General features: G+C 38.2%; 1 protein-coding gene across 1 annotated transcript; it reads right to left on the reverse strand.

Annotated features, from left to right (window-relative positions):
• Window positions 1-638: 638 nt before the first annotated feature.
• LOC115922127 (calcium-responsive transcription factor-like) lies at window positions 639-9,922 on the reverse strand. Its single transcript, XM_030980221.1, has 6 exons — window positions 9,494-9,922; window positions 6,979-7,151; window positions 6,420-6,527; window positions 4,895-5,041; window positions 3,422-3,648; window positions 639-1,978 (listed from the first exon to the last, which is right to left on the reverse strand). Exons 2-6 carry the CDS (start codon window positions 7,045-7,047, stop codon window positions 1,957-1,959), a joined length of 573 nt encoding a protein of 190 aa, XP_030836081.1. The 5' UTR covers window positions 7,048-7,151; window positions 9,494-9,922; the 3' UTR covers window positions 639-1,956.
• Window positions 9,923-25,858: the final 15,936 nt, after the last annotated feature.

Here is a 25,858-nt window from a genome sequence, read left to right on the forward strand (position 1 = left end):
TGAAGTATTGAGATTAAGATGCCCGAGGTCAATAAATATTTGAATCTATTAATAAGAATGCTTAACTTTTATTCTGAAAAATGTAATGTTAAGAATTGGGGCAATAGAAGTACACCTTACACATTCCAAATTATACATCTATATGAAGAGCAAAAGAGCAATAGAAAGAAAGAAAGACAAGAGAGAGAGAGAGAGAGAGAGCAAAAGGGATGGATGATAATCTCATATCGCCTTTAATACGGTCAATCATTAAGCAATCTTTAGAGGAAGGAAAGTGTTTTTTTGGCGTATACATTTGGCGATGAGAAAATGACAATATGTTAGATTTGTATCATAGTAATAATAGTAATACATGTAGCATAATAATAGTAATACATGTAGCATAATAATAGTAATAATATTAATAGTATAATAATAGTAATAATAGTAATAGTATGAAAATAGTAATAGTATAATAATAGTATAATAATAGTAATTGTATCATAACAACAACGACAATAACAACAACAGCAACAACAACAATATTAATGATAATAATTATAATAATGATTATATAATAATAATAATAATACAAATAATAATACAAATAAAAATAACAATAACAATTATAAACTATTCAATATAATTATAGCCCCAACTCCACTCTGCATATAGAAATAACCAATACCGGTAATTATAACAGAAATGTTATAAATTAAAGGAGTCAGAGGCTAAAATACATTTTGATCATGAGAATGACAAAAAAAAGTTGAAAAGAAGTTTGCAATTCGTGGCAGACTTACATATGTACAAGCATGTGACCTAGCATGCCAAAAGCAGACACTTGTTAGATCAACTTATATGTGACCTATTAAAATAGATGTATTCCTAATCCATTGCAGTTTTTATTTGTTATCATGCCCATGTTTTAATCGCCTAACCCAGGATAATATGATCATGGAATTTGATTGTTGTACAAAATGTATCTGTTGGATCGATGTGTTGAGCGCTATATAAAAAACATAATAACAAACAACAACAAAAATCATAAAATCAATGGCAGATGTAAAATAAATGTCATTTTCTATTTTTTGATCCATGATAGTTAAAACAAAATCAATCAAAAAATCAATGAATGATAAAAATAAGTCTGATTCACTGAAATAAGGATTCTCTCAGCTTCATCCCCAACGACAAGTGTCTAATTTTTGCAAACTCAGTGATAACCATCATACACAATACAATTTTTATTTTAAGAGGGCAATAGTAAAACATAAAAATAGAAGAAATCAAAGCTCCTAGTATTCAAAGCACATTGTCTTGTTGGTTAAAGCATTTAATAGTAAGCTAGCTCTTCAAATCTAACACTTGTATTCAGGGTTCATGCTTAAAAGCCAGACCTGTGGACATGTGAAGCACAAGGCAAATGAACACAAATGGAAGTACTTGTATACGAAACAATTATTCTCAACTGAAATTTACCATGGGGGAGGGGCAAGGGTTGGGGGTTGAAGGGAATTTGTTGGCACACGCACACACATACAAAAAGCAACACTTTTTTCAGGACACATGGCTGGAATATATTAAACAAACTGCAGTCAAATAAAGAGTTCTGTGTCATGCCAAAAGCCAACTAAAATTGCAGTAGCACAATGTAATCAAAATAAATTGGCAAAGCTTTATTTTTGTTAAAGTAAATACTAAAAGTCTATGAAATTGCTGCCAGCACCATGTAAATGAAAAACCCATCACCAGTCTACTACATATGCACTAAGGATTCATTTGATAGAGTACACAAATAAGAAAGCACAAAAAAAAGCAGAAAGCAGGATATAATACAACTAAATTGGAGATTGCACTATATAATGCAGTAAAAATAATATGGAAATAAAGATAAAAATATATGAAGGATCACAGCAAGCGTAAAAAGGTGCATGACAAAGGACCTATAAAACTTACGCCAGTTGTCCACACTGCTCAATCCACATTTGTAGCATAGCTAGTATCCATTGACGAACAAAAAAAATATACATATATATTTGATGAAACACATGAACTTATTTTTATTTTATTTTTCAGAAAAGAATTCAATTCCTCTTTTGAGAATCAACTTTTTTAAAATCTCATCATGAATAATTGCAGGTCTTCAGCATGCTAAGACAGAGATAAGGTGCCTGTTTCTCGAAACCAACGTCAAGACAGTCATAACTTTATCCGCTAACTACGGAGATGTCTCTGATCTTCCTAAACCGTTTCACAAAAAGCTTATGAGCTAGACATCTCGTGAAATCGATACTATTGCCGAGAAGAGGAGAAAGACATAGCCTTATCTAGAAATTAATTTATATGGGTCTGAAAACTAGAGAATACACTTCTGACTATGGCTTGCCTGCCCTTGCAGATTACCCAATACCCATCCCTTCGAGGATTTTATAATGTGGAAATAAACATGTATAATCGGTTTAGTTGAAAAAGTGGAAAAAGTCTTAGATCTAAACATGGCATATTTATGGCATATATATATTATATATTTCATAAGATTTTGAAATATAAAATATGATAACTCCCTGTTTAAGTGAATGTGTGGATAGATCATAGCTGGAGGATTTCTTCTCCTTTTTTGCCAGCCATAGTCTACCCAATAAGGACATGTAATGGCGCTGCCCATCGACTAAAGAGTTATGACAGGTTGGAAGCATCATATCCACTTTCAGGATGTTGTTCTTGATCTTGGCAAAAACGACTTTGTGAGACACGTAACCAGTAGCTTTACTAATGCTGATTGGGTCAAGAAGTTAGACTTATGAAGGTTTCAAGAAACAGGCCTTACATGAATAGTAGGACCAAAATTTTCTTTAAATATAAAGAAAGAAGTAGGATACAACCCACCAAAGTGGGATATATTAATTTTTTTGGAGTAACTTTCATTAATATTTGCACAATTTGAGTATAAACAATTAACAATTATCTTACTTGAGATAAAGAATAAATAAAGGAATATAAAAATCTAAATTTTGGTTAACTGCAAGGCTTTAGGTCGGAGTAAAGGCCAAATCAGCTTCAAATCGTAGCCGATCGTACTGTATTGCTATGACGTCACTTAATTATGAATTGATTTCGCTTATTTACCTATAAAAAGGCTCACAAGAGCTATGAATTTCAACTTTAGTACTCATACAACAATTTAGAGCTTTGGTCGGTATGATCTTCCATGTTTGAATATTCATATTAATTACTTTCACCTAAACGGGTCACAGACCAGCAGACCGATCGTAAGGTGTGCGGTGGGCCTAACAAGAAAGTGTGAATGACAGCAGGTCCGAAAATCCAAAAATATAACATTACAAATGTAGAAATGGAGGAAGCATAAAAATAAGCATGCAGAAATATTGAAGTTTAAAGTTACCCTTTTAAATAAGAAATACATGCATGTAATAAATACCTTAATTTCACGATTGAAGCATATATGTGATTCCTAAGACACTTCTCGGTGGGATAATATGCCAAGTTTGTACATGGTGGCCGAGATTGGGGACTTGGAAATAATACAGTCTCTACATGTATTCTCAGATGGCGCTTCATCTCCTTGACTGTCGTGACGCCATGTGTCACCAGTTCATGTATTTTCTTCCTCAATTCACTGTTTAATGGGTTAAGAAACCCAGTAAGCTATAAAGAACAAAGTTTGACAAAGATTGGCAAAGACTTGTAAGGAAGTACAACAATATCATTAAAAAGAGATGTTCTGGATATACTATTTATACACTCCTACTGGCAAACAGATTTATAATGGGACATAGTATACGTGTAATCTTATATATAGAATTTGTTTGTACTGGGAAACTTGACATACATAGCAAGAAATAGACTAAGAGTGATTGCACACACAAAAAACAGCCATCTTAGAGTAAATGCAATACTTATGTCAAAACAACAGTCTGCCTCTGCCCTCATTTTTCTTTTGTTGTATAAGAGGAATAAATGTTGCTATCTTGTTCTGTACAACAAACTTTACAGTTGTCATGTCTGCCTGACATTTTATGAAGTGACTTGACCTTAGAAGAACTTTGTTTTGTAAATATTATTGTTTTGACTTTATTGTGTGGCTAGAAGTCTTGGCTTTTATTCAATTTAAAGGTATACACCAGTTTTGGAAATGCCCCCCTCTCAAAAAATGAACACTGTAACATTATTGGAGTGCCACACATACTTTCTTCGCCTCACATTGTCCAATTTGCATAAAAAGATACATATGTGAGATCATCTGATAATCCACTCACAATTTCCAGTAACTTTTGTCAGGGCCAAATTTAGGTATCCCATTCACTGCCATCCAAATACTAACCCTGATCTGATGTAAACTGAGTATGTGTGTGTGTGTGTGTGTGTTTGCGCTCTCACCTCAGCATTCTTGTGGGGTTTTATGTGCGCTTCACATACCCCTTGTGAGGCATTTTTACTTTGTGGGGTATTTTTTCAGAGTAAAGTCTTTCAAATGACTGTATATTCGGTGTCCTATGCCCTGCGGGGCATTAGAAGTGGTACCCCATAAATGACTTTTTGTGAGCGTGTGCTAAAACTTGCACACTTTTTTATGGTAACATCGTAAGCACACCGCCGGGTTCTTATCGCCAGGTTGTACATACCCCACTAGTAGGGGACCACAAGGTATATCTGGAACGCACAGAAATACCCCACAATCAGGTGCCCCACAAAGGCCCTGATGTGAGAATGTGTGTGTGTGTGTGTGTGTGTGTGTGTGTATGTGTGTGTGAGAGGGTGAGGGTGTGTGTTTATGTGGAAAGGTGTAACTGGTTGCCATAATGTGGTACAGGTCACAGCTATAGCCACACACTGTCTTGGTTAATTGAGACAAGATTAAGAAAACTATATACATATTTCAGTATCGGTATACCTCGCCCACACTGTGTGTCTTTTGGTGGTCCTCGTTGCTTGGCAGCCTAATGTAGAATCTTCTCTCAGAGGCAAGGGTTTCCCCTCTAAGGCGAGCAAGCCTGATCTCCTCACTTGCTTTTCTCTTACTCCACTTGGAGTTACAATCCTATAACAAAAACAAGAGTAATAATACATTAAACTTCAGCCATTACAATAATATTCAATAGTGTAAAATAGAATAGGGATAGCTGTTTTTTATTTTAATCTACATGTACTATGGTTTTGGAAATCGTTTAAAGTGAAAGATTATATCATAAAACACATGTGACATCCGGGAATGAGATCTAACTCTAAGAACAGGAAAAAGTGAGTCTTATTCTTGTGGGTGTTACACTTTATAATCAAAATATCCCAAATTAGAAAGGTGCCATTAAGACATTTTCCTTACATAGATGTGCATATTTCAAGAACAAGGAAAGCTGACATTTTTTGGAATACAGAGCTGCTTTCTGATATGTATGAAAAGTATTATAAACAGAATTTCACGAAAAATCCTATTTAAGCAAAAGACATTAAAGAAAGGCAAAAACCAATAAAACTAAGCTGTGCATCAGTGGAAAATCTGGATCAAATCTGTTTTCCAATGTTTAAACATAGGGTTAGCATGTTTGCAAAGCTTTAGTTGTGCCATGTGGAAGGTGACGTTTTAGATGGATATTTTTTGTTTATAAAACTTTATATAGGCCCTTTAGATTTCACTATTTAAAATTGCTTTGTCATGTTTTTTTTCATGTCACGAAGAAGGAAATAGAAGTTTAGAACACAGAAGGACAAAGAATTTGCATTTGGAAAACAGAAAACTGGGGACTCTACCTAACAGCACAGTCAAGTTTTAACAATTTGGGCATCAAAATGTGCGTAAGACTAAGACATTAGGGAGAAATGTCCGGAAGCGATAATTCAATCACAATTTCAAACAATTGCAACTTAATACAAAAAACTAGAAAGAGGGCACAATTTTCATTGCTAATACAGGACCTAACCACTATTTATATCGTTTATCAATAAGTGTGCACAGAGCAGTGCTTTTGAAAGCTACTGATAAGAGGACAACAATGGTGTAACATCTGCAAACTATCAGTGACAAACAATGTCAAGCACATACATTGATAGAAAAAATGCAGGAATTTCTCTGGAAATGGCCAACAGATCTGAAGACTCAAATAATTGGTGTGTTGAAATGATCTGGGCCAGTATTCTGAAAATCGTTGCATCATTTATCTGAACTTCAATAATCAGAAATAAAGCAAAATCGCTGAATGTCAATTTGGGCATTTTTTTTCCAATCAAAAGTGCATATTCAAAATCTGTTGTGACAAATAATACCATTCAGATAAGAAAAAGGAAAGAACAAGTTTCAGAAGATCAGTCCTTGGGTGTACTATGCAGATTAAGACTGGACATACTCCTGATTTGGTTCTCTGATCCACCATGCATACATGTACATACAAAAGTACAAGGGCATACTGAGCAACAATTGTTACCTTGTAGTCGATGAATCTTGTCACTTGCTTCACGTCTATTCCGGCTGTACATCCCTTTTTCTTGGATCCCACAATTTTCTTGTAGTGTCTTTTTGTAGGATGGTCACCCTGTTATTATCAGTATAATATAACAACATCAAAAATAAAATGCAAGAATTAAAGGAATTATCTTTACTGAAGAAAAAAAAAGTAAAAAAAAGTAATGAAAGAGTCATAATCCTAAATCGCTAAAACTATAAGTATGGGGTATCTGAAATTGGTAACATGTATTCTCTTTTACATATATTCCTGGGAGAAATTTCAACAAGTCAACGCAAAGCGTAGTTTCCCCTCGCAGGGTACAAATGGCCTATATACGTCAGAACAAGTTACCTCCTTTGGACTATATTATACAACACCTACATGGATCCTGAAATCACCATTATCAAATGGTTAGCCAAAAAACAAAGAAAAAAGGAAGAAAACAAACATACAATGTAGATGAACCACCAAGCTAAGTACATGCCACAAACATAGACCTAAACCAAAACAACTTTTGGCATTTATTTCAATTTCTTACCGAAAGAAGTCTTGCCCTCTCCTCCTCTCCTCTCTTTTTCCTTGCAGCATTTTTGTCTCGACCGAACATGCATGCATAGGAGATATGCCGCTCAGTCAAAAACGGCACACCATCCTCAGGGATCACACTATCCCGAATGTCCTGGAAGCGGACCTTTCGTTGTTTGGCTGTACCTGTGATAGAACAAAAAGATTTTTACAATTTAAAAGGAATAGAGTCCTACGATAATTGTATGAGTTTAATCATCAAGGTTGAGTCTCATATCTCATAGAATTGCATTTTAGTTTCATGCGATCGAAATAGATTTTCTATTCTTAATTCCATATTTCATAACATAAAGTACAAATATTGTAAACACTGTTATCTTCGCAGGATTAATTTTTCGCACTGAGCGACACCAAAACATAGGCTTGTTTCACACAATCCAGCCTGTTTAACACAATCATAAGAAGTCATGCTTATATTTTCTTTGAGTTCTAAAATTTGCGCTTGCTGATCTTAGCCCGAAATCCATGAAAATTAATGTACCAAGATTTGTTTGCATTTACAGTAACCCTTAATTTAAGCCCATTTTTTCTTAAAGGTAAAGACCAGTTATGGTCATGCGATTGCATTGTGAAAGAAATGTTGTGGAATCGATCAGAAAAGGTTGATCATCTAGCATCTAGCATCTGCAAGGTTCTGGAATCATCAAAATGATAAGAAATTTGGCCCATTCTTCGTAAAGTTACAAGCACTATACACAGAAAGATGTATATGGGACTACCCTATATCTCTCACAGACCATGAGAGAAATAAATTTACCAAATATATGAATTAGTAGGCGGTTTCCCGGCAAATTTTGTATCATCATGTATTAGTCAAAACATATTCTTTCACATGATTGGTAATGAGAGCTTCCATTTCATTTTTTGAAATTGGGGCGTTTCCAATACTGGTCTTTACCTTTAACCTTATATAGTATCCCTTCTACGTATTTCAACAAAAAATTAGAGAAAGATAATTCAGTGTAGTTTATGCAAGACGGTACAACCTTCCAATCGCATATCCCTCTTCATGTGCACGGTGTTTTGATGACCTAAAAACTAAAAGGATATCGTACTTCATACAGAGCTGCATGATATGACCATATCGTAATATCACAACAATGAAACTTCAGTGAATACACAATATTAAGAAAGGAACAACGCCTCTGCCCCTTCACACTTAAGTGAATGTTTTTAGGGGCTCCTTCCTTAACATCATCCAGTAGGTCCCTTAACCAAAAAAAGACGGTCCTAAAATGAACCACAGACCAATGTGATCTTACATTAAACATGGGCCTCTGGCACGACGCCCTGCCCCTGTTCACACATACATTTATATGAATATCATGACCCTCACATAGTTATAATGTCACAAGGAAGCCCCGTACCAAAAATTGCATTTTTGCATGCGCATACACTCAGTAATAAATCCAACAGGCTAAACCTAGAAGCAGTGACCGGGAATTACAGGCCAACCCTTCTGCCCGTACTAGATGATGATGATGATGATGATGATGTTATTTTACCCTATTTCTTATCTGGGGGCTCTGGGACTATGCCCCCGCCCCCAAATCGCACCTTATAAATATTTTATTGGGGGTTCCTAGAGTCCTACCATAGGCAAAATTGTTCAGAAGGTCCTAGACCCTAGCTAAAGTATAACTATAAGGAAGCCCTGTTGTACCAAAAAATTGCATTTGTACAAGTAGAATTAGAAAGTAGACTACAAACAACAAATTTGATGTTGACCTTATTTCTTATTTGGGGGCTCTAGACCTATAGGTATACTACTAGTACATAGGTCTAGATCTACTTGGATGCCCCTGTTCACCACACCATTTACATTTTTCCTTTTTTTGGGAGGGGGGGAGGGGGGGGGCTTCTAAAGTGCTATGATCTATCCTAATAGTGTTCAGTAGATATCTATCCTGCTAATAGAGTACCGAAGCGCTGTGACGTCATAAAAATCTATTTTTAGAATTTCTCAATTTTTTCTTCATTTTCCGAAAGAGCATAGACCTCTAGATCTAAATCTAGACTCTAGATTAGATCTAGACTTACAAAATAATGTCCAAATGTCGAAAACCAATTGAATAGGGTAAGATTAAGTATTGGCTGCCGGCTGAGATATGACCATCTGAATGAATATGTTTCCTAGAGTCTATGTGAACTAAGTAAGTGTTATACTTATAATATGCTCTGGCTTAGGAGCCAGAGCATATAACACAGAGTTCACATAGACTATAGGGTCTAGGGCCAGATGGTCATAGCTCAGCCAATATTTAACAACAACATAGATCTAGATAATCTATAATAAGTTAGAGCCTTATTAGAGGTCTAACTAAAGTTAGATCTAGTATTCAATTGGTTTTCGACATTTTGGACATTATTTTATGAAGATGGATAGATCTAGTTGACATTTTCGTTCGTAGAGTACTGAGTAGATGTAGATCTCTCTAGACCCTACTGACTCTTACCAACTTACTTACCAACGCTAGCACTAGCAGTAGCAGTAGGCCCACCACATGGCCTGGCAGGGCAGGGTCATCATGATCATCATCATGGCCATAGCACCTATCATACTCTTTCACGTAAGTAAAGGAGGATGCCACCTCGAATGACTTTATGATCGCTGTCACTTCGTCGAATGACCGGACAAATCCTCGAAGACTCTCGTCCTCAACCCCGGAGTCTACTGGAGTCCACAATATTGATGGGCCTGATGGTGATGTTGAGCTCGTACTCGTAGTCGTACTCGTAGCCGAGTTCCCACTAATCCCAGTAGATCTAGACATCTTGATCATGATGTTTGACACTCGCGCGAGATGTACTCATAAATATTCATAAGAAAGACTGGCCTTTCTCGATCGGCCCGCCCACTGATTAATATTCATATTATGTGCTCATGTCAAAATCGCCTCTTAAGTGCCTACCCACCTTAGTACGCTACCAGTTCATGACTACATTGCCGCCCTCTAGAATGAAACGAGGTTATTCTGAATAGATGAATATAATCCGAACGCGTATGCCAGAACCATGCAAGGCCCAGAGGTATATATTCTTTTTTTATTAATCACCCTGGATATTTCAAACATATTCAACGAAATTAAAAAACAAAAACAAGATACTACAAAACATAACAACGATACAAACGATGCTGATTTTTTGTTGAGGCCTCCATCCTGGTCAAGCATCGCTTATGATTACAGTCTCCTGCACTTTTTCAACAGATAGTTTGGATAATACTTTAAATTTATAATATGTCATAGAAATATTAAGTTTTGTTATTATATGTACATTTGTCAAAAAAAACATTTTGACATGAAGTTATTATTGTGTGTATATTTTGTATTATACCTTACGTTTATATGTTCTTTGTTATTCAGATATTGTATATGGAAAAATGCAAAAAATAAAATAAAATTGAAAAAACATAACAACGAAATATTAGACTGGAGTGTGGAAAGTCCCCCCCCCCCCAAATAAGTTTGTTTCGATAGAGGCAGAATAATAAGAAAATCAGGTGAGTGAAAGTTTGAGCAAAGTCTGAATGAAAATAAGAAAGTTATGAATTATTGAAGTTGTGATCAATCAAATACAAATTGGCAACTCTGTGACTTATTATACGAGCTCTCCTTCATTTGCTTTGTGCATAATATTCCATAAAATCATGTTTTCTTCGTTATTGATGACGGAATATATATTTGTTCCTTGCAGGGGGAGTATAGAAACATATTTGCAATTATTATATTTAGGGTGCATGTATCATACATAAATTTTCATTTTCCCTCAAGAAAAATTTCAACCATAATGGTTGAAAATTTTAGAGTTTTTTAGTACTGAACAAATGGAAGTTGAGCTCGCATGATACGTCATAGAGTTGCCAATTTGTGTTTGATTGATCACAACTTCAAAAATCCTAACTTCCTTATTTTTAATCGGAATTTGCTCAAACTTTCACTGACTTGTTTCTCTCATTTTTCTACTCCTATTAAAACTAACTTAATTTCAGGGTGGACTTCCCCTTTAACGATTGACTTTTCATGCCGATTTTGAGAGTTCGGACGAGCCCCGGTAACGGACAAGCATTGTATCTTCTTTATTTTTGTAATACTTCATGATTTTCACTATTAATCCAGCGTCTCGACTCTCGACCTCTCTTTTTGTATTGGCATTCACTATCTCTCTAAATTTAGCCCCCAAATAGCCTACATAAATACATAGCTAATTTCATATATATATAGGGCCTACATGTGTTACGTCAAAGTTTATTTATCGTTTTTTAATTTATAATCGCTCTTTTTTTTATTTTTTTTTTATCTATCTGTCTAGCTTTCTGCCATTTTGCAATTATCTTCTATCTGTTATACTAATAGCCACTTGTCATAATAGGATGACTCATAATACAACTTAAACAACGTACCCTACACAGTCATACTACACAATCAATTCAAAAGGAGGTATTGTGAGATTAGTATTTGATTTTCTGTTGTAATTTGTAATTATTAAGGATTTTAGCATTATTCCGACCGAAGTAATCTTTAAAATTATCACTGAAAACATTTTTTTCTTAAAACGCCGTGACTAAACGACAGTGGTTTTTCTTACAGCGTGAATAGTTGCATTTTTTCCTCTATGTAATTATTTGCCAGCGATGTTTCAGCCCCAAGATCATAACAAACCAGATTGACACACTTTACAAAACTGTTGGTTCTTGCAAATTTCATATATTATGTTAATTACACGATAGCACAGGTGGTCAGAAAATTTCTTCTTTAGTCTCTACGCCACATGGTCCCTTTCTTTATCAAAACTAGGCCAATCGATGACCAACTCTAAACGTGGAAACGCATGCTAACATGGTGGCAATGTAGACATCAATAACGAAACAAATACACCGTGTGGCTTTTCCCGCCAAGAGTATTTGACGTCATCAAGTTCGGTTGATGGATCGATTGTTTGAACAAGGGACAGCTTCAAAATGATAAATGGTCTTTATCAACCATTGCAACCATTCGGTTTCTGTCTCGACCACTCTTCTTTGAAGTCCCTACACCACCTGATCCTTCACATCTCTCTCTCTCTCTCTCTCTCTCTCTCTCACCCATCCCTCCCTCTCCTCCCCCCTCTCTCTCTCCCTCTCCACCTCGCTATCTATGTCTCTCTCCCTCTCTTTTGAAACAGATTTTGACAAAATTAATAAGAGGGAGAGTCCCTATACATCCTCTTACCGATACTGAAAACGGGGAAGATTGCGTCTTTTTGTGTAAAAACTCTCCTTTCATAGTAAAGTGTTTTACCCCAATCTCTGATCCTGAACCTCCACTCAGTTCCTATCCTATTATTATCAAGCATTTGCTATTTTCTGTTCGGTTATCTTCTGAACTCTTTCAAATCAACCGGGGCATCCCGGTATTTTGTTTATCTCCAGCCGCCCCTCCCCTAGCAAGTCTCGGAGGGCCGCGGGATTTCTGAAAAACACGTTTTCGGAGAATTAAAATGGCCCGCAAGTAAAATACAACACGAAGTAGGTCTGCGCCCCCCCCCCCCCCCCCCCCCCCCCCCCCCTTCGGCCCCTCTGATTTTCTAACCCACTTTGGATTATTTCGGGATACGCAATTAATTATATTATTTGTTTGTTATTTTCATAAATCCTTTTCAAAGTAAAAGGACCTTAAAGTGTGTATAATCAAGATAACAAGGGTAGACTATACGGCGTTTACCCCTTGGGTTACGAGAAGAACCATTGGTTTACTTCATTAGTGCGAAGATGACACGGAAGAAAGATTCTCACTATATACAAACCTTGATTACTGACGTATTTCTATTAAAAGGCTGACGCACGTAATGCTTCGAGCTACAAAAGACCATTGAGTGAAAGGCGTTTGCAGGCAAGGTAATTGTTTTGCTCACAGTGGTGGAAGATTTCAATCAACGCATTTTGAAAAGAAAAATAAAGGATTTTCTTCATGAAACATGAAATATAATAATGTAGATCAAACCATTATGAGGATCGTTCCTGTCTACACCAAACGAGACATATCTATGATCATTATGGTAATAGGCCCTTACCCAAAAATCATCAACTATAAAACCAGTTTCATGGAATCCCGCCCCCCCCCCCCCCCCTCAGTGTTATAGGGTACGCATGTTATTATGCGTGTTCCCAGCACACCCCCTCCCCCCTTTCAGCATAAGTCCGGTGTGTAATGTCAATACGGGTAGACCTTTTTCTTTTGTTACGAGCCGTAGATTTTGGGAACACGCATGCGGTCCCTCCGTTCCTGGAGTGGGGGGGGGGGGGGTCGGGCATGGAATCCAGGTCAAAATCAATGTATTTCGTTTGCGTCATGGTTAACTAACAACGAGAGTTTATAATGACAATGTAATGGTGTTATAACTGCTTTATGTAACACGATTAAAGAGCGGACATGCGTACGTAGCTATATTGCTCGGTGGCTATATATCATTACGATTGTTATAAAATCAAATTGTTCTGAAGATTGATATAAATAGGCCCTTTTCTCTTGATGTTTTATTTTCAATTATGGAGAAGAAAATAAAAAGCTGCCTTACTTAATTATGATTTACACAAATCACAATCTATATCAAGTCAGAATAAATGTACAGTCGCTGCTTTTTTGTGCGTATGCTGATAAGGAAGATTTTGATATAAAATGTAAAATTGATCTCACTCTATACTTAAATAGAAATATCAAGTTACCTTGGATATTATCTTGATTGAAGTCTTAGGATCACTAACAGAATGCTTGTATTGCATGTAGTGAGCATCGACTCTATTTTGGCACAGCACCCCCACTTTTTCAAGTGCCCCAAAAGTTCCTCTTTTATTACACCGTTAAAGTGCCCTTTCCCCTTATCACCTCTGATAAGTGCCCCTTTTATTTTGGCACATGCCCTTTACCTTCGACAAGTTCCCATTTTCCTTTACAATAAGTGTCCTTTTCCATTCTCATAAGTGTCCTTTTTAATCTATAGTAAGTGCCCCTTTTCAGGTGCTATAAGTGCCCCTTTTCACTTCTAATAAGGGACCTATCCCCCTTTCACCACTTATAAATATCCCTATCACAATGTGATGGGTGCCTTTTCCCTCGACAATTGCCCATTCTCATAAGAGCCTTTTTTACATCCCTGGTGAGTGCCTCTTTTCAGGAGTAAGAAGTGGCCCATTTTCACCTCTGATAATCAACCTTTGTACTTTTACACGTGCCCCTTTTCTGTCTTATACCTTTCGATAAGTGTCCCATTTTCCTCTCATCATTAAAGATCGCTCGCATTTACAGATGATATAATTATGTTACTTATACCAAAGGTCTTTTCAGCCTCCCGTTGTGATAATGTGTTTATAACCCCAGCAGGATTGGTTTTTCCTCTTTATAACATGTAATTTTTCGCACTGCGACCTCACAAATCTTAAAAATTCCTCGCTCGCGTCGCTCGCTCGAAATTGAATATTCAGATCACCACACCCAACTGCAAAGTATGGTGTAGAAAGAGAAGCAAATAATGAAATCATCCCTATTAATGTAATTACAATGTAGGGGTGTATTCCAATGTCTAAAATATTGTATATTTTCGCTTTGAGATTTCCATTTGTAGGTGCCCGTTTTCCCAGAAAAGTGCCCCTTTTATGTTGGTGCCCCCCCCCCCCCCCACTTTGGAATTTGGAAGTCGCTCCGCCGCCCCTGAATCAAACAGTGTTGTTTTTATTTTGTCTGCGCATATCATCCAACATTACCTTGGATGAAAACCTTATTCATTATTTTGAGGGGCATAGATCAACCACTTTGATGCAATTCAAGAAAAAAAAAGGGGAGATTTACGAAATACCGAAAGGAGCTTAGCTTCTAAGGATTTGGTGTAACAAATTTCAATGGGGAGGGAGGGGGACTGATTGTCACTCCAAACCCCATAGTCCCCTTCTTCTCTCTCTCTCTCTCTTCTCTCTCTCCTCTCTCTCTCTCTCTCTCTCCCTCTCTCTCTCTCTCATTTCATTTCTACAGAATGTTGAACCCATGCTTATCATTGAAAATAACACCATACTGTACAATGAACTTTCTATTAATCATTATCTTTGAACAATTCATGAGAACACTGTGCCCTGGAATACACTGTAATCAGGCGCGTACACGGGGGGGGGGGGGGGGGGGGTTGGGGGGTTTAAACCCCCCCTTTGGTAATTTTTTGTGTGTAAACCCCCCCCCTAAATTTCCCTAACCCCCCCCCCTCCCTTTTGGATTTTTTTTTTGGCCGACCTCAAAAGATGACCTTAACCCCCCCCCCCCCAACGGAGCAAATGTCAAATTTTCAATTTCGATACCAAAAAAAAAAAAAGTGTCCTCTTACCCGCCCCCTTTGACGAGAATCGACTCCCCGGCCGCCCCCCCCCAACCATAGACACTACGCCAATTGTGATCTCGCTCACCCCGAATACACTCATTAACCCTAAAGACTGAGTACGTCGCCCCTTCAAAATGTTGTTGCTCAGCCAAGTTTATCGCTTTTTTTTTTTTTACAATGTCTCTATTTAAACCGGATCTGATATTATTTGCTTACTTATCATACATGTGTAGTTTGTTTTTTCTTTTTAAGGCCCCACCCAGTGGCGAATCCAGGGGGAGGGCCAGGGGGCCCCCCCCCCCCCCCCCTTGAGAAAAAAAATCATGTAAAATCACGTGATTTTTAATTTTGTGGATTGGGCCCCCCCCCCCCCGGGAGCAAAAAAAAAAAAAAAAAAAAAAAAAAAAAAAAATGTGCTCTGTACCCCCCCCCCCCCCCCCCCACCCCCCCCCCCCCCCCCCCCCCCCCCCCCCCCCACTGAGCGACTTTTCGGCCGGCGCGATTTTCAGATTTTCGGGAGCAAAAAAAAAAAAAGGGTGGGGCCCCTCCCCTAAGATATCCTGGATCCGCGCCTGGCCCCACCACAAGCAATTTGCTTCTAAGGGTGTCCTTTACCGTATTATGTTTACTATGTTACTCATTTGTATGTACATGTTTCATTTTATGGTTAAATAAACTTTACTCTTACTCTTACAATTAAACCACTTTTTGGAAAACATCTTTTAATCCGGTTGACGGGCACCATGCAATTCAAACATCGGTTGATGGCATTCTGTTTTTATTATGACTGCTATAAACAGACACATGATAAATGTAAATCACATGACATGTTACAGGTTAGACAACACAAGCCAGTATAGGGCTATACAGAGTTGTTTTTCCTTTACCTTTGCCAAACTTGTGACGATTTTTTTCTTCTCATATGGGTCGTCAACTCGTCATAATATATATCATCGACCTTATGTTCCTAATATCCCTGGTTTGATTCTGAGAAGAAAATTAATCACGTATAATAGTCTTCTCTTTTATTGCATGTCAACCGAAGAAGACAAACGAAACCGGTAAAAACATAGGGGAAGGGGAACGACTGAAGACCAATATCATAATCAACATTAAAAATTCAGATGTTTAGAAAAGCATCAGAACTGAGAAACAGTTATTTAAAATTGCAACACTGAGTATAGGGGGGGGGGGGGGGAATAAATTTACATGCCATGGTCTGCATGTTAACCGTTAGCATGACGTCATGCAATGCGTGACTCAACCCAAAAGCGCAGGGGGGTTTCCCCATTTTGACAGCCGTTTCTATTTTCTGTGTCGTCCCGAGACTGACAAAACCCCGGTTTCTTCGTCCTCTTCTTCATCCTTATTCCTCTTTTCCTCCTGCTGTAGCTATATAGCGTGTGGTGACATAAATGCAGTGATTGGGCGGGAAAGTGAATGCATGTTTAACCTGATTTTATGAAAAAGAGTTCGTGAAACTAATGCCATTCACTGTTTCACAAACAATAGCGAATGACGTCAGTACAGGTGTGGTTCTTTCTCGTATTTGTATTCTCAAAAAGCTAACAACGAAGAATGAACAAAGGGCGGGAACACAGACCAGTAGCATACCTATATCACAGGGAATCCAGTTGGAAGGCCTGGGAAAATTATCTTAATAAAACCTACAGAATAAGCATACAGGGTTCTTCAGTTAATAACGCATCCACCAGATTTCGGATGCGCCACTGAATAAGTGCTCTTATACATTATGATAATAATGTTTTGTACATAATTCATGTCCTTTTTAATTGTGAGTGTATCACATACAAAATTTATGACAGTTAAAAGTTGACTAAAATTACGGAAAAATAATTTCCCTACTCAAATAAATTTACTCACGTGTAGGGTGTTGGTACACTGATTTTGTTCCCCAATAACGTTTTTATATTCGAATCGTTATAATAGACCTTTTACATGCATGGACTGCCATTAATCAAGTAAACACATCGTCAAAGAAGCTATTTTTTGCATGACTGAGAACAATTTTGCATTTGACTAGTTTTTATTTATTGTAAGACACGATAAACTGTATTGGACAAAGACGGAACAATTATATCGAATTAGTCATAGGATTTTCTCTCTTAGTTTACTTACATTACCAGACATCACCACTTTGAAAAGGCATGATATGATAGGGGAGGGGCACTTGTTGACAATATAGCAGAAGAATAAAGTTCCAATAAGCCCACCCTCTAAAAAAAAAAGCATGCAAACACCCGACATTTTGGAAATTTGAAAAACGGACCCATGTTTAGGGATATTTTGTTAAAATGGAACCGATGTTAGGGATTCTTTGAGGCTGTTCACACCGGCAGAGATAGCGCGCTAGACCGCGCTATCTCTACGGTTTGAAGGTACAACGTCGTTTCGGTCTGCCCAACAGCGAGCCCGGCGAGCCAAAACGGCGTGCCACTGGAGCACCTCTTGGGGTGGTTCAGAGAGATAGCGCGGTCTAGCGCGCGCTAGAAAAAAAGCTAGTGACTGCTGATAGAGCGCATCTCATTGCGGTGTGAACAGCCTCTTGTTAGCAAGTGACTCTTTAGAGCGCACATCCCCGTATGTCTTAATATGTGAGTACCCCCCCCCCCCCCGCCCCCCGGGGATGATAGCTATCATGACATAATTATTATTGGGGCGGCAGTGTTGCCTATAAGGCTGAAAATGGCGAATTTGCAGAAAGGAGGATATATAGGAAGATGTCACTGCCTTCCCAGCACTTCCGGGTCTCCTGCCTGTGGCGTATACTGGCATGAGGGTAATAAGATTGAGGTGAACTTGCCCTAGATAAGATGCTAATGTCCTCAGGGTTTCTTCCCAATTTCCCATTGTTTGTTGGCTTTGCTCTTGTTTTCATTTGTTAAAATGTCAGTCTCGAAATGAAGCTCATTATTACACAGTCGTAAAACCGTCTCTGTTTTACGATTGTAAAATGTTAACAATAAGTGTGCAGTCTTCTTCGATAAATTATTTTATAACCTGTTATATGCATAAATATTAAAGCACCCAATAAGTATAGCTGTATATAGATGAGTTGGCCTAAGAAAGGGGCTGCATGTATATTGATTTAGTAAATACAAAAATGAAGTACAATTTAGATTAATAATTATTGTTATTACTATGTACATGGGGCAAGAGAAGTTTTTGTTGGGTCATGTACAAGATAGAGTACAGCTTATGCTGCTAGTATGGCGCAAAAAAAGACACAATAGAGAGGGGAAGAGGAGAGAGAAGAGGAGAGAGAAGAGGAGAGATGAGGGAAGATGGTAGGGAGAACGAGGATAGGGGAATGAGGGGGAGGGAGAGAGAGAGAGAGTGTGTGTGCGCGAGATAGATAGAGAAGGGGGAGAAGGAGAGATAAAGATAATAAGAAGGGGGGGGGGGTGACCCATTGGTAGTTTATATAATAATGAGTCACATGACGTCGCACCATCCGTTCATAATACCGTTAGTCATCGAGTCATAATTCTTTCCCCTGGGTGAAATTTGGGTACACGCAGGGATTTTCACCTGTTACCAAAAAATGTAATGATGCACAAACAACCTTTTAAAGGGCGAGGTTAACGAGTGATATACTGTGAGCATGCAGGACTAGGGTTGGTAAACTAAAAGAGGCAAAAAATTACTTCTCTAAGAAAATATGATAAAAAAGGGGAGAGGGCAATATGTTAATCTCTCTCCATATAATTATCTAGGCATGTAGAGTCGGTCCTGCAACAACCCCCCCCCCCCCCAACCCACCGTTTATCAGTTATATGCCATTGATACGTCTTCGGGTGCTGACTACTAGTAATCTAATCCACGGAAGGCCAGCTTTCCCATGTCGGATAAGCTGGATGTGGGCAATCCACCGTAGGCCTACCTCATGCATTGTTATTATGTTTTTATACGGAAATAAATATTACTACTACTACCATCTGAACTTGGATCATAATATACACATTTTACATGGACAAAATGAAACCCCTCCGTTGACTGGTTAAGCAAAATATTCTTAATTGATCAACCAGCTAGTTGTCAATAATCTCTGCTCTACATTTCGCGCCCACACGCCGACGAAGCATTCGTAAGCCTGATCGCATACTAAATGATTCCATTGTCCCGTGCACTATGCTTCTAGGTAGCATCACACCGCGATCGATGACTCACCAGCAATCAAACAGTCGAAGCAATGATGAGGTGATTCCATGAACTTTCGCAGCATGGCCCGCGGTTTGACATCAACGACCAGGAAACGACGACGAAACGACGACGAATGAATGGTTACCCACATACACGGCTGTCTCATCCTGAGATTGATAGATTTATCAATTCGTCATGGAGGGAGGTTTCTTGGTGAGGGGTCACCATGGTGATCATGACCCCATATGGTGACATCATGGAAGCGGGGAGGAGGACGAGGAGGAGGAGGAGGAGGAGGAGGGAGAGGAGGAAGAGGAGGAGGAGGAGGAGAAGGAGGGGAGAGAGGAGGAGGAGGAGAGAGAGGAGGAAGAGGAGAAGGAGGAGGAGGAGGAGGAGGAGAGAGGGAGGAGGAGGAGAGAGAGAGGAGAAGGAGAGAGGAGGAGAAGGAGGAGGAGGAGGAGGAGGAGAAAGAGGTAGAGGAAAAGGAAGAGGAAAAGGAGGAGAGAGAGGAGGTAGAGGAAAAGGAAGAGGAGAAGGAGGAGAGAGAGGAGGAAGAGGAGAAGGAGGAGGAGGAGAGAGAGGAGGAAGAGGAGAAGGAGGAGGAGGAGGAGGAGGAGGAGGAGGAGGAGGAGGAGAGGAGGAGAGGGAGGAGGAAGAGGAGGAGGAGGAGGAGAGGAGGAGGAGGAGGAGAGAGGAGGAGGAGAGAGAGGAGGAGAGGAGAGGAGGAGGAGAAGGAGGAGGAGAAGGAGGAGGAGGAGGGAGGAGGAGGAGAGGGAGGAGGAGGAGAGGAGAGAGGAGAGAGGAGAGAGGAGAAGAAGGAGGAGGAGGAGGAGGAGGAGGAGAAAGAGGTAGAGGAAAAGGAGAGGAGAAGGAGGAGAGAGAGGAGGAAGAGGAGAATGGAGGAGAAGGAGGAGGAGGAGGAGGAGAGGGAGGAGGAGGAGAGAGAGAGGAGAAGGAGAGAGGAGAAGAAGGAGGAGGAGGAGGAGGAGGAGGAGAAAGAGGTAGAGGAAAAGGAAGAGGAGAAGGAGGAGAGAGAGGAGGAAGAGAGAGAAGGAGGAGGAGGAGAGAGAGGAGGAAGAGGAGAAGGAGGAGGAGGAGAAGGAGGAGGAGGAGAGGAGGAGGAGAGAGAGAGGAGAGAGAGAGAGAGGAGGAGGAGAGAGAGAGAGGAGGGGGAGAGAGAGGAGGATGAGGAGGAGAAGGAGGAGGAGGAGAGAGAGAGAGAGGAGAAGGAGAGAGGAGGAGGAGGAGGAGGGGAGGAGGAGGAGGAGGAGAAAGAGGTAGAGGAAAATGAAGAGGAGGCGGAAGAGTAGAAGGACGGGAGAGAGTGATTGAGTAATGAGAGTAGATGCATCGAAATGGAAATTGAATACAGTGAGTAACGAAGGGGAGGGACACATGAAACAATATTAAACCCACCCTACGGAAAATTATTTGCCATCTGAATAATTTGCTAGCTTATCAATTTCATTACTTATCAACGGGAAGGTGGATGTAGAAGTCAAAGTTTCTACCAAATTTCAATCCCGCAAAAAACAAAACGAATCTCGTCAATTTATTGACTTCAAGAAATGCTCATGAGTGTTTATGAGTCACTTCTGACCAAAACTGAAGACTTTATTTACTGATGGGTTTGTGACAAACAATTCGTCACCTTGATAATGTTTTTATACGGTCAAGTGCTTTCAAACATATCGCTTTTTTCGTAGTTTTCTTTTTCGTCGTGTATTTGTATTTATTCGTACAATTTAAACATTTCTTTTTCATATGATAATGGAATAAATTGAAATAAACTGAATTGAACAAAAGTGTGCTTTCTTTCTTCTTACTACGACTGGCTTGACATTTCTATATGTAACATTAATGGTATAGTACCGTATTTGTGTCTGTATTTGTAAAACGTCCCTTTTCAATCATTCATAATGTAATTACGTCTCATTTGCGTCACTTTAGTAACAGTGGATTCAACAAAAGAAATCACCACCGACGAGTCTTGTGTGAAATCGACGTTTGCTGTGGGCTTCCCCCTCCCCAGAAGATAACTCAAAAGAAAGATTTGACTGAAAATTATTCATGCAACCACATTGGGTACCGTCATCACATTAACTATCACGTGACAAACAGCGTCAATCATTAATCTACTCACTCATCGTACCTCCTCGAGATAGATTATAGCTCCTTATATCACACCATGGATTTTATCAACACTTTCAACATCACCATCAGCACTGTTACCATGACAACGAAGTGGTTGCATCCGTCCTGGCGCTTGCAATTGTGATTTCTATGCTTGTGAAATCTCTCCACTTTTTAACAGAAAAATAGTACATTACTTTAAAAAAGCAAAACAAAAATAATTAAAAACATCCATAATATGAATGTTGAATCGTTCGTTAAGTAAGATTTCCATCGGAGCCAAGATGCCATATCAATTGTACGAAGATAAGGTTGTTATGTTCATATGGCACACGAGGCATCATTTTTATTGACGTAGGCCTGCGTTAAACTAGCACGGTCTATGGCGATGCGCCATTTGAGAGTGAAATCGTACGAAAGGAGAATGGAATAAATATGAATGTAAAAAAGGTGCAAATATTGTAATTTAATTGAAGCGACTCACATGTGGAAAATGAATGCATGAACCACAAGTCCCCCACTCCCACCCCCCAAATATCTTCTAGAATCGTACCTGGGTCCTGTTTTTATAACATTTTGTTATCAGTAACAAGTAACAATAACCGTTATAAACTACTGTCCAACTGTTAACCAATTCGAAACTTGTCTCAAGACACATTTATTCAAAATTGCTTTTGATGATTAACTTACTCTGTTCACATTTATGTATATTTCATATGTATGTAATTTGTAGGTTTATTTCCATTTTCTTGGTGTTTTGTTTGATATGTAACTGTTTATCATTGTATTTTGTTTGTTATAGCGCTTAGAGACTTCGGTGGTAAGCGCTATATAAGCACCGTTTTTATTATTTTTTTTTAATTTGTATTATTATTAAGCTACTGAAATCATGGCATTTGATTGGCCGAGAGCAAATTTGTCATAGAAGTTTAGCACTTGTTATTGTTAACAAGTTTTTATGAAACCGGGCCCAGGTTCAACCCAGCATGTACTTGAATCCCAGGTGAATGTTTAGTGTTGTTTAACATCATACAATTGAGCTGAGAGAAGAGTCATAATTGACATCATCTCTGATCACATGACGAGCAGTCTACATGAACTGTTGAGTCATTCTAACCAATTTCCATCTCTTTCCTTAAAAAGGTGAAGTCAAGGTTAGAGACAAATATTATGCCCACTGACTCCCACCCACCTTCTCTTCCTCTTGTTACACTCTCATCATCTTTTAAATGTTTGCCTTGTATTCCCATCTTACTCACTCATTCTCTCTCTTGAGATGTATCTATGCTCATTTCTGTTGTCTTGTAAATTGCACTACCTATTCCTTATTGTCTGTCTCTCTCCTTCCTCTGCTCTTATTCCTTCATCTACATTTTGCTATGTATGCCCCATTTTATCTCCCTCTCTCTCTCTCTCTCTGTTTCCTGCTTAATCTGCCCCCCCCCCCTCCTCCTTAGCTCACCTACCCTCACCATCTTCAACATGTTGCTATATGGTAGCAGATCCAGACTTCTCAGGGATGGGGGGGGGGGGGGGGGGGGTATGGCACAAATCCAAGAAAGAAAACACATGAATCATATTTAGCGTGTTTCACAGACAACTTGCACAAAGTTTAATTTCACTCAGGAAATAACAAGCGTTTGACTATTTACAATGTATACAGAGGTGTTATTAAATACTATACACACAATATATAATACTATATATAAGATCAAAACATGAAGGAAAAAACACTACAATCAAAACAATAACAGCAACCACATGTCTGGACTAATAAAATTGTTACTTCAAATTTCATTTTAATCTCATAATACCATGAAAAATAGGCTTAATTAAAAAAATATTTTTGCACTCTTATTTGTTATTAGACTGAAACAGATAACCTTCCTTCTCATATTGAAATCATTTTTATATTTTTATCCAAAATTAAATCATGGCAAGCTAATAGTTCTTGGTTGTAATTGCATTTAGTTCTCTCCAATTCCAATGTAAACATTCACCTATCAAGTAAAGTGCTTTATCAAACATGTTTCCTGAAGAAAAACAAACCCAGCTTTCACACATTGAAAAGGAATCCTTTAACTCTTCTATGAACAGAAACAAAAATAAATGTGAACTGACTTCTTTTTTCCTGTTTCTTTTCTGTTTATCAAAGCTATGTGTGTTCATACTTAGAGAATGATTGATCCATCTGTTATCATAATTGGAAAGAAAATTTTAAGTACCATCTTGAAGTTATTCAAACTGAATATGAAAGATGAGGTAACTATTGTAAAATAAATGAGCTAAATTTTGACAAGGAAATATGAGAATTCTCAAGTCATTCAAGTAGGGAGAGAGGAATGTATTCACAAATTACAATTTTTTTAAAACTTGCAACTCAAGTATCCAAAACCACAAATTGCATCTGTTTAAAAAGAGCTTTTCAAGAAAATTGATTTCAATGTGATATCATTTCCTGAAAGCCAGAATGGGGTTTACTCATTTAACTTCATTCAGAGTTGACACCCCTCTGGGTTTTAGCAGGAGATAAAATTAAATACACCGAACTTACTTTCTTATATTTTTCCTCAATTATCAAGATGGTCTGTTCACATATAACTGAACATCAGCATGATGGCTTACAAAACAGATTCCAACTCAGTGTGTGAAAGGCAAGGTTACTTATACCCAGCATCTGCCAGAAATCGAGGCATTAGATAATATTGTTTTGAAACTATTTTGGTGTATAAAAAGGACTTCCTCTCCTTGAAAAGGGTCGAAACCAAAAGTAAATAACACTTAAATACACATAATGTATATAGCAAGAAACAAATATTGCTTTTACATGACTTGACTACAGATAGAAACCACAATCAAAACCTTCTGCAAAGAATATCTTAAAGACAGAATTGATCCTTCAACAATGCAAGCATATAGAGTACATATCACTGAACCTATATCATATCATAAGTAATGGAAACAAATATTACTCCTTAAATATTTATGAGCAAGGTTTATATTTTAATGCCATTGATCTTTGTCTGGTCAAGTCCAAATTATGAAGTGTTGTCTCTTAAAAAGTTTGAAAGAAAGGATATCTCATATTCAAAACAACTAGTGTATCATTCACAGTGATTGAACCTGTCCCATATAAAGACCACCTGTCTATAAAGACCAACTGCCTATAAAGACCAACTGTCTATAAAGACCACCTGTCTATAAAGACACAATCTTGCATTCCTTGAGCATTTTTTTCATCAAAAGCTGTAATGAAAGGAAGCTTAAAACCAACTGTCCTTAGTTAAACACAGGTTTTCTCATTCCCTTTAGTGATCTTGAAATACAGGTTTGACCAACTCTGTCACAGAAAAAATGTCTTTTCAGAACTGCTTTAAGTTATCATCAAGACACAAAGGCCCAAATCACAAAGGAGGTTTGTCGACAAACCTTGGTTTTGTACGTCATATGACTCGTTTTACTCGTTTTTTACAAACCTGGTTTGTAAAGAACAAAAGGAGGTTTGGCGAAACAAAAGGAGGTTTGAGCTCAAACCCTGCTTTGTGAATTCGGGCCAAAGTGTTCTTGTATTTGAAGTGAAATGTAATGATAATACAAGGCTGTGACGTATACAAGTGCAGTGAGCCTGCGCTTCATACACAGAAGACTGAAAAGAGCGTACTACATGCTTCTGTTTGGAGCCGGAAGGGCGTTAACTCAATAAACTTTATCACAGAGTCAATGCCCGTCTGAGTCTAAAGAGACCATGTAAACTACACTGATGGAATAATATTTCACATAGTAGTTTTCATAAAATGCATATATTTAGAAATGCTTCTAAAGCAGGAGAAAAAGAATTTTCAAATTCACTCTTGCACCTGAATGTGTAATGATGTTATGCTCCAGACTGAACAGAGTAGTTGTTAGAAATCCATAAGCAAAATATACTAACTCTCTTTTCCCCCTTGCAATTCAAGAAGTTAGAGAAAATTACAATTTTCTTTACAAATGTACATTACAATCATCATTATTTCCATTCGTACTGGGGCCTTCTGTATCTGCCATCAGAGACGAAAACACTAGTGATCTCTTTCAAGGCATTTCAGCCTCGTACACTCCTGATTAGATGATGGGAGCAAGAAAAGTGTTAGCTCTCTATATGAAAGTATGGTATACAAGTTTAGTACCCTCCTGGCTCTCGGCAGACAAAGTGCAAG

This window comes from Strongylocentrotus purpuratus, unplaced genomic scaffold (genome assembly GCF_000002235.5).
Source record: "Strongylocentrotus purpuratus isolate Spur 01 unplaced genomic scaffold, Spur_5.0 spur5_contig_818, whole genome shotgun sequence".
Taxonomy (NCBI): domain Eukaryota; kingdom Metazoa; phylum Echinodermata; class Echinoidea; order Camarodonta; family Strongylocentrotidae; genus Strongylocentrotus; species Strongylocentrotus purpuratus.